The 13,728-nt window shown below is 33.3% G+C and overlaps 1 protein-coding gene across 1 annotated transcript; it reads left to right on the forward strand.

Annotated features, from left to right (window-relative positions):
• The first annotated feature begins 942 nt into the window (after positions 1-942).
• On the forward strand, positions 943-11,434 carry LOC140436251 (testicular acid phosphatase homolog). The gene is made up of 4 exons (XM_072524949.1): positions 943-1,131; positions 5,051-5,149; positions 6,593-7,136; positions 10,984-11,434. The coding sequence occupies exons 1-4, from the start codon at positions 1,027-1,029 to the stop codon at positions 11,403-11,405; spliced, it is 1,170 nt and encodes a 389-aa protein (XP_072381050.1). The 5' UTR covers positions 943-1,026; the 3' UTR covers positions 11,406-11,434.
• Positions 11,435-13,728: the final 2,294 nt, after the last annotated feature.

Genomic DNA, 13,728 nt, shown 5'->3' on the forward strand with positions numbered 1-13,728 from the left:
TTATTTACAAGCCATGTTAAAAAATATTCGTAACAGGGGGAATTACTACCTGGTTAACTAAAAAATCAGGACATGTAATTAGGCGAGATGAAGATGCAACGATCAGAAAAAATTTCGACCGAAGAGGACCAGTGGGAAGACGAGCCAGAGGAATATCAAAACTTAGGTATCAAGATAACATAGAGGATGATCTAAAATCCATTGGAGTAAAAGCATGGAGAAGAGTTGCCAGAGACAGGGGCGAATGGAAGATTGTTCTGAAGAAGGCTTGCTTTGGCTCATAACGAGCTGTAATGCCACTGATAATGATGATAACTAAAAAATCGTCAAGGTCTCAGAGATGAGGTGAAATTTACTAAGAACTTTATCCCTCTATCTATGTCAGCTTCTTGTTTCGCTAGCAAGTTGTCAAAATAAAGGATAAGGGAACATTCTGTTAATATAAAAATCCACTGACAGAGTAGGAAAACTTAGTTATGAGAAAGGTGAAAAATATTCGTGGTCTTTAGTACACCAAAACAGCAGCAAAAAAATCAAAGAATTAATTAAAGGTTTACTTGTAAAGTCTTGAAAATACAGATAAGATGTTTTTCTGGGTGGAAAATTTTTGATTTCAAACTTTTAATTAATTGAAATAATATCTTATATTCTACATTATAGTTATTCATTTCTCTATTTTAGTGTTTGTTTCTCAGCAACTAAGTCATTTAGAAGTTGAAGTTAATATTTTCATATCAAAATTCACGAATTATTGACGCTGTTTGGAGGAGGTAATTGTCGGTCTATTGTAGCAACATCCTGTACTAAAATATAAACTACAAAATTACTAAATTAAATTTAGTTCTAGAACAAAAGTTCTTTTTTATTTATATGATCATAAAATAAATACAAATTATGATAAGACAAGGTCGATTTACTTGGGAATTAAATTTGACTTACTAAATTAAAGTTTTCAAAGCTAGTAACTTAATATTATTTGTAGTATGGTAAAATATTTAGTGCGTATATAATATAGGTGTACAAAAAATGTTAATTTTAAAGAAAATTGTGATATTGTTTTATATATTCCTCACAGTAACTTCTGAAGAAAATGTAACTATTGACTGCAGTAATTTGGTAGCGTTGGTTCAAGTAAGTACAACAGTATTTTTAGCCATAACTGGTTATATGGGGAAATAAAATTGTTGCTTCTAGAATTTTCCCAACAATGTTATCATATTTTCTTACCTTTTAAAGCTTCCTTGGATTTCTACAAATATTTCAAAATCAAAATTAGCCAAATCGATTCGGTCGTTCTAGAGTTTATATATAGAATAAATAATTTTAATAATTTTAATAATTCAATACTAAATAACTTTTATAAACTACATTTTTACTAAGAAAATTTTTGTGGAGATAGTTACTTTTTAAGTTATTTGCGAAAAACCGTCTGAAAACATGGATTTTATTTTAAAAAATGAACGTTTTCACTCACAAAGTTAACTAAAAAAGTATCGACTTAGTAAAAAAACATTAAAAGTTGCTTATAATTAGTCAGTTTATCTATTTCCGGACTTATTTTGAACCTATATATTTTCATCCCCGAGAAACCTTTAACCTTTAACTATAACTAACCCTGGGCTCCAGTCCAAAATTAAATTAAAGGGTATGAGGAATATAAATCCAAATTTTTGGAGTCTATATTAAAGTTCGGTATAGTATTTTATAGACATTCAAAGAAGTTTTAGTACCTACAAGCTAAAACATTGATTTTAAATGATGATTGACAATTGATAAGGTAAATCTCTTATAACTTAAGATACGTAGTTGTAATAATTTTTGTGTTGCCAGGTTATATTTATTTTCCTCAAATTTTATCCTTGAATTACTTTAAAACAAATAAGTTTCTTCAGTTTAAGGATTATATTATTTTACTTATTTATACATATCTAAATACATGCCTAACAATGAATAATGAAACCATATCAAATAGTTTTTATTATCTTATTCGTTTAAAAATTATTGTTACTAATATTATATTGTAATCCACCGTTGGCGTTACATACATAAACACAGAAGTTTTGTAGGAGTGAACAATTTTTTCCTTAAACATTGCATTTTTGTGAGTTTGAAAAATGTTTCCTAATGTTGGCTCTTAAAAAATTATTTGAGAAAATGTATAGGGAGCACATACAGCATTTAACCCAACGCTCTTCTTTACAGTCATCTGAAAATTTAACACAGCAAAACAAACACTCCGCATCGTCTTCAGCTGTGACGGAAGATACACCTGGTAGAATTTCTGACTAGAACCTGAGGATATGGTCAATTCATAAATAGAGTTAGAGTTTCCCTTGAACTTAAGATTTTTCTTAGCTTCCTTTTTCTTTGTAACAGGAGACATTTCGAATCATGACCTGTACCACGTGTCGATTGTTTACTGGCCTTAGTACTTTCTCCTCTCCAATTGTTGCAGCCTCTTCTAATTGCGATTTGTAAGTAAAAGAAGCTATAAGTGATCTCGTTGCTTTACGTCCCCTAGTAGAAGCTCTTTTCTCAATTTTTGGTATAGGGTTGATACGAAATAGGCTTGTATGAAAAGAATTTTGCTATGTTCATTCTGAAGTTGGCTCTGGGTATAGTTTTGTTTCTCTGAGGATGGCACAGCTAGGTCAAGTTCAACATCATTTAATTCAGTTTCGCTGGTAGTTAACTCTCTATGCTCGTGTAATTCCTGAGAAATGGTAGAATTTGGAGCAAACTGTTAATTCTTACATGCCTCCACAATGTACTCAGATTCCGTTAATATGTTTCTGTTAATAGAAAAACTCTGAAACTGTAAACTGTAAATCTAAAGCCATTGCTAGCTATCTCAGCCTTCTGACATTTAACGTAGGCTCTCCCAAAAAGCTCCATTACATCACAAGCACTAGGTTACTATGTCATAACCATTGTCAAATTTCTTCGCTGTACATGACTTTTAGAGGCCTCATGAATATCCTGGCAAGTGGTTGTATTTTGTGTGATGAGTGGGGAGCTAGTGATATAATTGAAACATAGTTTTGACTGACCAAATAGATTAAAATAATATTTTGAGTGTAACTGCAATGTCCGTCTAAGATGGAAAGGACAGGATTTTCTTCCAAAGATTTTACAAATGCTATAAAGTGTTAAAACCACATTGTACACAGATTTGCTTGTATCTATCCTGAGGGATGAACCGCAAATATGGTTACCAAATTAGCTCCTTGTTTCAATGGATCGCTTAAATTCTTCAACTCTACAGCTCTCGCAAATGACGTTCTAGTTGGTTTTCTTTCTGTAACTTCTTTTTGTGGCGTTTTAAAAATATGCTTGCCAATTTTTCCCAGCCATTTCATATTTGAAAAGGTGCTGAACGTGATTTGTTTTAGCTAGTTGTATAGCCATTCTTTGTAAATCTGTTCGTGTAAGACCAAAAAATGATGCTAAAATGATGACTAAACAATAAAGAACTAGTTCATGGTCAAGTTGTTTGAAAAAACCGGTGGCCTACCAACTTTTGTTAAAGATACATCCAAGGGATTTCCATATTTTTTTTGGTCAGTTGTTGCAGAGTTGATATTGGCACACTTTACGGTACTGGTTTTTTTTTTAAGCTTATTGTCTTTTTTTTTTGAAGAGCGTCAATCACACTTTAAATATTCGAAGAGGACCATGATCTCAATGTCTTCGTTTTCAGCATGATATTTGCAAAATTTTATCTATAAATTTTAATTTTACAAGACAAAAAAGAGGGGCCCACATTAAGAAATTTTGGGGGTCCCGATTAAGTGACGTTTAACTAAAATTTAAATATCTAATTTCTTATTATAAAATCAAGTAAAGTCAAATGTTACACCATGAATCAGTAGCTTGTAATATCGTTTAAACAAATATAATGGTTTAAGCACTTGCCAATATAATATTAAATCCATTAAATTCAAGATTTCCAGAAAACTTATTTAGAAAAAATATAGGTAGTGATATTCTCCAGGCTTGTAAAATATGCCGCATTCTACAGATTGATTAATATAATTACTTGATAAAGCTTACATATAATTTTTTAAATAGAACACCTTGTAGGAATTTCCTATATTTGTAGAATTTTCGATTTACCCCATATATCATGAAATACCAAAAAAGATTCTAAATATTTTTTTTTTTTCGATTGATCTTGGTTTCGCTTAGATATTTTCGCAGGAAATAAACAAGAATCTTTCCGCTGATGCGGACCAGAGAATGATGTTACTTTCTTATGGACAGGCCGCGAGATCAGTCGTTTTCATTGTGTGAGTCCGAATTGGGTCAACGGAACTTCGATGTTTGGAGAAGAATGGCAGCCACTGAGTAGTAACGTTCATTTTCGTGAAGTTTAAAAAAAAACCTGCAAAGTTTTCGCTTAATTACACGTTTTTTTGTAAGAAGAATGTGATTTGAGCTTAAAATGCAGTATGACAGTATCTTTGTAAACTGAGTTAATCACCTTTTGTTGTAAGCTGTATCCTGTGTCAAGGGATTTGATAACAGCAATCTGAGAACTAAGTAGGCCGAGATAGATTTAAGTGAAAAATAAGCGGCCGAGCTTGAAAAATCACATATAGTTATCATCTAGGATAACCTGAAGTCCATTTATGATATTTTTGGAAGTCCTAAAAAGAAAAGATTCAGTGATTTATTGTTAGATAAATTGAATTTTTATCAAGTAACGGTCGAATCCATCACCTAATTGTACTTTTGTTCGTTTTTATTTATTTTGCCATAATAATCATTGAGCCCATATTTTAGACCTCGTCGTGTAGGCAGAAAGCTCTATATTATTTCACTCTGTTGACTGCATCAATGTAGAAAGTCACTATACAATGCGTTTTTTTTTATTTTTAGTGGCAATAGAAGTATTCTGTGGTTGATTTTAGATTATGATTGATTGGTCTTTTTTGTTTCACTACATTTTGTTTCAGCATGCAAATATTCATTAATATGCTTTTTGTCCAACTATAAAAGTTAAACTAAGATTAAAAATATTTCGATGCTTAGAATTTTTATGTTTTAGATTATTAGACATGGGGAAAGAACACCAACAAATTTTTACAAAAATGACCCATACAAAAATGAATCTTATTGGGATGCACCTACCGGAGAGCTTACCCATGTAGGTATATTTTTTTTTATAAATTTAGTGATAACGTATAAATCATTACATATAAATCATAGACATCATCATTATCATCATCATTATCATTATCATCATCATTGTCATCATCATCATCATCATCATCATCATCATCATCATCATCATCATCATCATCATCATCACCATCATCATCATCATCATCATCATCATCATCATGATCATCATCATCATCATCATCATCATCATCATCATCATCATCATCATCATCATCATCAGTGTCGAGTTACTGAGGAGTAGGTAGATTAAGACTCCGAACTCGAACGGAACCATATCCCTCTTGATAATGGCTCCAAAATGAGAGGCAAAACATCTAGTTTTAAATCCTCAACGCGATTCTTCCCGAGAACTTAGTAATTTTCATTTACCTGATCGCAGAAATTTATCTCAATGACCTGAGATCATTTGCATTGTCTGGTTTAATTAGATGTCAATAATCTTCATGTATTTGCTATTGAGCCATACCGGGGAAGCAAATCCAGCCGCCGAGTATACAAGTCCGAGGGCGGATGATCTGAGTACGGAGGCTGAGGACCCCATGTAATACCACATAGCTTTTGAACTATATTATTTGGCGTTTTCAGTTTTGCTGTAGTTCTTTGTAGCTGTTCTTTAAAACTTAATGTTTTGTCCAGAGTCACTCCAAAATATTTTGGTGTTGAATTTTGAGTAAGCAGTCTGTTTTCAAAGTAAACGGAGAGTTTTTTTGTTGGCTTTGGCATTATTTGGATGGAAACAGCAAACTTCGGTTTTCGTTGCATTGGGCCATAGCCGCCATTTGCAAAAGTATTCTCCCATAACGGCAAGGTCATTCGTTAGTATTGTTTCTGCAATATCCATGTTATTATGTCTTGCTGCAATGGCCCACTCGTCAAATTTCTGCGCAGTTATCCCAGGTAGGTTTGCTATGAATAAATTAAACAGTAAGTATGTCAAAACAGATCCCTGTGGCAGTTTATTGCTGAGCTTGATTTGGCCCCTTTAAAATTGCCCATTGTAACTTCAAAAAGGTCTATCGCTGAGCATGCTATCAATGAATTTAGTTACCTTTTGACACGGGATGGCACGGATTAGTTAGTCCTTGTTTCCAGACAGTATCATATGCAGCAAGGTCAATAAAAGCAACGGATGTTTTTCGCTTTCTTTGAAAACCTGCTTCAATATGTGTTATGTTAGAATATGTTAGAAATAGGAATGTTAGGGATTTGCAACATTTTTTTTTTCTTACAGGATTGCAAATTTAAAAATAGATCTTACAATTTACGTCGCTATTCTTCTCATGATCGATGACGATCTAATAGGAGTAGATATGCGTGAACATTAGACTTAGGATTATTTAGTTATTCTCTTAGTTAAAAGTTAAAATCTTCTATAATAGTAAAAATATTTTTTGCACTATTTCAGCAAGGAATGCGGGAAGCTGAGGAAATTGGGCAATTTACAAAGAGACGATACGCTAATTTTTTTCCTAAAAAATATGATAATAATTTTGTTTATGCCCTGACAACTAATGTAGATAGAGCCCATATGTCAGGTCAGTGTTTCCTATATGGTCTTTACCCTGCTGCAGACAAAGACATTTGGAAAGAAGGTCTCAATTGGCAACCGATTCCTCTGCATCAAGCTAATCCAAGGATATTTCACAATCATCCCTACAATTGTCCAATGTATATTACAGCTTTAGGTACAGTATATAGCCGAAATCCTAAAGTATATGATCCACTTTTTAAGAAGTATAAAGCTGTGTTTGAATATATGAGTGAAAAGACAGGTGATCCAATTGACAACTTTTTAAAGGTTTTGACTCTTCATGACAGTCTATTTGTTGAAGAAAAGTATGGCTATAAATTGCAAGATTGGACAAAAGAAATATATCCTGAACCAATGAGGACAATGGCAGCTATTGGTTACAAATCTTTAACTGAAGACATTCAGCTTAAACAATTTTGTGAGTATTAAATATTGTTGATACAATATTATATAAACGTTTTTGTTTTTAAGATGTTTTCTGAAGCTATTTTCTTGTGCAATAATAATACAGTTTATTAGTTTTACTGTCAGTAAGCCACAATTTTACATTAAAATTAGTTTATTGTAACGTTTCTATTTTTACTTAGGAAATCGTTCTTAAAATACAGAACATTAAGAAATTAAACAAATTCCATTATGGTATGGAATATCCAAAAAACTTATTTAAAAAAAAATGTAGGCAATGATATTCGCCATACTTGGAAAATATGTGGAATTCTACAGGGTGATTAATAACTACTTGGTATAGTAAATTTATATTCTTCTCATTATTCTTGCTCTTATAGTATTAGGTTTTGCATAACTATACAGAGCATTTAATAAGTTATGGCCCTTTTACTTTGAAATCCCTATAAAATCAACACCACGTATATAAAGAAGGAATATATAGACAATTAAGTATTTATTTTATATAATAAAGTAAACAATATATTGTAGTTTTTAAATTAAGGTTAATTGAAATCATTGACAAAAATTTGTATACAGGGTGAACTACAAAACAAAATTAAGATTTTCTCAATTTTTTTAAATGAATTACCCTATATTTTATTTTATAAAAATATTGTATTTATGATACTCTTTTATTTTTATACAGAATACCCTATACCTCATTTCATTACTTTCCGAGATATTTTCAGTTTTTTTCAAATTTCGGAAAAACATTCAATTTTTGTAAGTAGAAATAAGTATTGAGTATTGAGTGATAATATAACAAAATTATTTTTATTCAAGAATTAACTAACTAAAAAATATAAAGCATAACAATATGAAATAAATAATATAAATATAATATATAATAAATAAATCTTCTTCTTCTTGCCTATCCGTTACGTATGTTGGCGATCATCATGGCAATTGTTATCTTATCTGCAGCAGTGCGAAAATACTGCACAGATGTTATATTGAACGTTATATTATATTGTCTACGACATAATCCACCCTCCTGTATTCCTCCATAGATATGCCGGAAGATTTTACGTTCAAAGCATCTTAAACGTTCCTTATCGCTCTTTGTCATCGTCCATGTTTCCGACGAGTAGGTGAGGATGGGCTTGATATGAGTTCTATATATCACTAGTTTCGTTCTTTTTGTAACTAGGCTTTTTGTTAAAAACTTTTTTAATCCATAATAGGCTCTATTTTCCAGATATATCCGTCTGTTATATTCTGCTTTTACTGCATTATTCTAATTAATTTGTGAACCTAGGTATCTAAATTTTCTTACTCATTCGAAAGTATATTTTCCGATCATTAGATCTTTGGGTTGTGCTGCTTGTATATAATTTGATACTTCATTTAACTGGTGTTAACCTCAAGTCCCATTCTTTTTGTTGCTGCTTCAAGCGCCTTGAATGATTTGACCACGTCCGCCTTTCTTCTTGAAATAATGTCGATGTCATCGGCGTACGCTAGTAATTGTACGCTGTTATTAATGATAGTTCCTTTGGTTGTTATTCCAGATTTTCTTATCGCGTTCTCCAGTGCAATATTGAATAGAAGGCATGATAGGCTGTCTTCTTGTTTGTCCTATCTGAGACTGGAACTTTCTGGAAACTCCGTTCTGCATTCTAACTTTACACTCGACACTTGAGATGGTTGCTTTCACCAATTTTACTAAGTGTACTGGTATGCTGAATTCTATCATGGCCTTGTACAGTGCGTTTTTTTCAACACTATTATAGGAACATCTAAAATCAACAAACAGGTGATGAGTATCAATGTTATACTTATATTTTTTTTCCAGAGCTTGCCTTAGAAGAAATATTTGATCGGTCGTTGATCTTTCTTTACGAAACCCACACTGATATTTACCTATTATGCCTTCACAATATCCCGATAGTCGGTCGTAAAGAATATATGCCAATATTTTGTATGTTACGTTAGGAGGGTTATTCCTCTGTAGTTGTCACATATTGTTTGATCTCCTTTCTTGTGGATAGGTACAATTATACCTACATTCCAGTCTTTTGGCAACTTTATTTGCTTCCAGATCAGTTCTACCAGTCTACATATACAGTATGTCAGGTTTTTTGCCATGCTTTAAAAGTTTTCAAGGAATGCCATCTGCCCTAGGAACTTTGTTTTCTTTTAATTTTTGTATAGCTTGGATGACTTCTACCTCTGTTGGGATGTTATCTTTCTCTCTTTCGTCGTCCATGTTCTCGAGTTTTATTTCTAATTCGTGGAGCCCTGTTTCACCTCTTGTATTTAGCCTTTCCTCGAAGTTTTCTGTCCACCTTTCTGGTATCTGGTCCTGATCACCAATGATCTCCCCTGTTCTATTTCTAATGATTGATAATCTTGGTTTGAATTCTTTCCTGTTCTGTTTAATCCTCTTGAAGGACTTTTACGTTTCTGCTGGTGCCTTATAGCTCTCTAGATCTTTTAGTTGGATCTCTATAAGCTCTTTCTTCTTTTTTTTTAAGTATTCGTTTTTCTTCTCGTCTTAGCTGCCTATACTCTTCCTCTGTTTGTCTCGTTCTTCACCCTTGGAGTCTTCTATATGCCCGATTTTTTCTTTGCATTGCTTGTGCGCATTCCTCATCGTACCAATCTGACCTTAATTTTTTACGGTTTTGCTTTCCGATAACTTCAGTTGCCACTTTTTCCAATATGGCTCTACACTGACTCCAATAGTTGTTAATATCTTCAACTACGATATCCGCTCAGCCTTCCAGCTTTCTTTTTTTCCTTCTTTGCATTGGATATTCTAGCTCTTAGTTTAGCATGTAATAGGTAATGGTTTGTGTCTATGTTCGCTCCGCGTCTTGCACGTACGTCTATCGCGTCGCTGAAGTGTCTTACGCCAACCAATGGCGTCAACCTTGGTCGATTTCGTTTACTGTATTCCCATCTGGACTTCTCCATGTTCCCTTATGTATAACTTTGTGCCTGAAGCATGTGCTGGCCATCATCGTGTTCATAACTGTATTAGTCTAGTTCCGCTGTTGTTTGACTCTTCATGTAAACTGTGAATTCCAATGATTGGCATGTATTCCCTCTCCTTACCTATCTTTGCATTAAAATCTCCTATTAAGACCTTTACGTAATTTCTAGGACAATGTTGTATATATTTTCCAGTTGTTTATAAAATTGGTCTTTTGCTTCATCTGGCTTCTCCTTAGTTGGTGCATCGGCATTTATTAATAAATATTTAAAGAATTTATCTCTAATTCTTAGTGTGCATAATCTTTCGCTGAGAGGTTAGAAGTCTATTATGAGGTACTTTACTCTTTTATTGACTATGAATCCTGTTCCTAATTTGTGTTCCGTTGGATGGCAGCTATAATATATCATATAATTCTTTTTCTCTAATATTTTATTTCCCAATCATCTTATTTCCTGAAGTGCAATTACATCGCTCTGATATACTTTTACACTGTTAATGAGAGACTGCAAGGCTCCTGGCCTGTATAGAGATCTTCCCATAACATAGTTAAGAAAATAACATAACATTCAGAAAAAGTTTTGACGAGCAGTGGAAAGACAACCCAAAGAAAATCAAAGCTTACGTTCCTAAAAAACATCCAGAAACAAGGAAGAATATAAAATTGTTCTAAAAAAGATTTGGCTCATAGTGAGCTATATAATGGTGATAATTTTTTTATTTTATATAATGTATTAGTATTAATAATTAGTATTTAACAAATGCTAATATTTTTTATGATACCTATATAACAAATAAGAAAAAAAACTTACTAATAGATCATTAAAAGTTTAATTTCCCATCCCTTAAGCTATCTACATTTTTTCTTTTTCTGTTTTAGATTGTGGAACTTTACTTACCGATATAGTGAGATATTTACATAGAGCAGCTACAAAAAAATCGCACACTCCAAAGTATCGATTTTACAGCGGCCACGATACCATCTTGGTAGCACTATTAAATTCCTTAGGTGCATTTGATCCGCCCATTAAGCCAGAATTTTCGAGTTCCCTTTATGTAGAATTACGCCGAAAAACAACAAAGGGACATTTCGTTAATGTTTACTTTAAAAACGGAAACAAAATTACAGCAATAAAAGTGAAAAATTGCAAAAACAATTGTCCCCTTAGACAGTTTAAAGCAGCTCTACAAGATGTTATGATAGACGTTAAGAGATTAAGGGAAATGTGTGGATATTTATCACAGGCAGAATTTCAAGCCACTTTGCATAAATTATTTTCTAACGATCCTGCTCCAACATAATTTTAAATAAAGTATTAAATATTATCAAATTGTTTTATTTTAGAGGGCGGAAGAACCAAGAATACTGATCCAGAATGGGCGGCTGAAATAAAGGTCCTACAAACGGGGGAGCGTTAGGAATTAGCAACCTAACACACAGAAAAACATAGGATTAAGAAGAAAGAAAATTTCAAGATGAAAAAGCCAAATACGGAAACACATCCCCGGGTGGAAATCCACACCTCTGGTAGAGGGAGCCCATCATTGGATACGGAAAAAAAATCAAAACGAAGAAAAGATGGAACATTCATATGTACAATATGGAATATACAAGGATGGAACAAAAAGGCGACGGAAGTGATCAAGTAGTTTGGAGAAAGCAACATTGACATACTAGTAACAACAGAAACCAAAAAGAAAGGAAATGGAACGGAAACAATAGAAGACCATATCCACTGCTGGAGTTAATAAAGAATGTAGAGCAAAAGCAGGAGTGGGAATACTAATCAAAAATAAGTGGAAGAACAGGGTTAGAACATGGAAACCAATTAACGAGAGAATAATTAAAATGCATATGTATACGGTAAAGAGACAGTGATACTCGGAGTATATGCACTAACAGATGAAAAAGAACATTTTACGGAACAACTTTAACATCAAATAGAGCTAATTAAGAAGAACGTGGAGATAATTATAACAGGAGACCTTAACGGCAAAACCGGAGGGAAAGAAAACGATAAAGTAGTGGGGAGATTTGGAGAGGATGAACAAAATGATAACGGAGAACGTCTGATTAAATTATTCGAAATACACTACATAATAATCAAACAAGATACTACAATAAAGATCAAAGATGTGCGAGTCAGAAGAAAAGCAGAATGTGGAACGGACTATAGACTACTACAGCAAAAATGGGCATTAATTGGAAACATAACAAGACCCCCCCTACAGAAGAACCGTTTAACACTATAAGAGAAAAACAATACAATACAAAACTACTCCAAGAACAATCAATAAGAGAACTATACCAATAACGTCTAGACCAAAAATTATTAGAATTTATATACAGAGAAATAAGCATAATAGCATCAATAGAAAGATTATATCGGAAGATACTGAGAGAAAAGATAGAGCAAGCGATTAAAGGCAAAATCGGGAAGGATCAGGCAGGCTTGTCGTCAGGAAGATCATGCATAGACCACATATACACACTGGAACAACTGTTGGAAAAAAGAAAAGCAACAAATAGAGATATACATTTGGCAATAGTGAACCTAAGAAAGGCGTATGACTCTGTTCCAAGGTCAGAACTATGGGAGGCAACGTACAAATTAGAAATACAGACGGAACTCATAGAAGCTACAAAAGCTCTGTATAAAGAAAATGAAGTGTCCATTTAAATGGGAACAAGAATCATAGGAGTCTTCACGACAACAAAAGGGCTCCTGCAGGGTTGCTTTATATCTCCAACCCTATTCGAAATATACTTAGAGAAAGCCTTGACTACATGGAAAAGAAAATGCGAAGGCATGGGAGTACCGGTACGGAACGAATACCTATATACGTTAAGCTTTGCAGACGATCAAGTAGTGATTGCACAATACCAAGACGACCTTAGCTACATGATTAAGAAACTACAAGTTTCTGGCCTAGATATTAACCTCGCAAAAAAAAACCTATCTACAAGTGAAGAAGATATAGAAGATCTACAGATTGATGACAAAGTAACAATCAAAGGAAAGGATAAATTCAAATTCTTGGGGTTTATAATCACGAAACAACAGAGCAATCAGGGCAACAACAGAGGAAAAAAATTAGGACAAACAAGAACAGAAATCCGACAACTTAACTCAGTATGGTGGGATAGACACCTAAATATGAAGACAAAAACACAGATTTATAAAACATTGGTGCAAAGTATTATGACATATGGAGCTGAAAATTGGATCATATACAAGAAAAACAGCAGTAAGATAGTGGCAACAGAGATGGATCGCCTGCGAAGATGCTGCAGAGTAACAAGAATGGATAGAAGTAATGACGAAATAAAGCAAAGAACATCAATAAAAGCATACGTACTAACATATATAGAACAAAAAATAATAAAGTGGTATGAACATGTAAGAAGAACTAGCGACAGCAGATGGATAAAGAGAATAACCGAATGGAGCCCCATAGGAAGGAGAAAAAGAGGACGACCCCGAAAATGCTGGAGAAACGAAGTAGACGACGCCATGAGTAAGAGAGGCCCAAACGATGGAGAATGGGAACAGAGATAGATGGAAACGGTTGAATCAGGGAAGGCAGTGAATACTGTAGAATCCCTGAATATATATATATATAT

The sequence above is a fragment of the Diabrotica undecimpunctata genome, chromosome 3 (assembly GCF_040954645.1).
Source record: "Diabrotica undecimpunctata isolate CICGRU chromosome 3, icDiaUnde3, whole genome shotgun sequence".
In the NCBI taxonomy this organism is placed as follows: domain Eukaryota; kingdom Metazoa; phylum Arthropoda; class Insecta; order Coleoptera; family Chrysomelidae; genus Diabrotica; species Diabrotica undecimpunctata.

What these genes read in the sequence shown, in the direction of transcription:
- LOC140436251 (XM_072524949.1), top strand. Translation starts at nt 1,027, where the DNA reads ATGTTAATTTTAAAGAAAATTGTGATATTGTTTTATATATTCCTCACA. An exon ending in ATTTGGTAGCGTTGGTTCAA is followed by an intron (nt 1,132 to 5,050) that starts GTAAGTACAACA and finishes TTTATGTTTTAG; the next exon opens with ATTATTAGACATGGGGAAAG. An exon ending in CATTCAGCTTAAACAATTTT is followed by an intron (nt 7,137 to 10,983) that starts GTGAGTATTAAA and finishes TTTCTGTTTTAG; the next exon opens with ATTGTGGAACTTTACTTACC.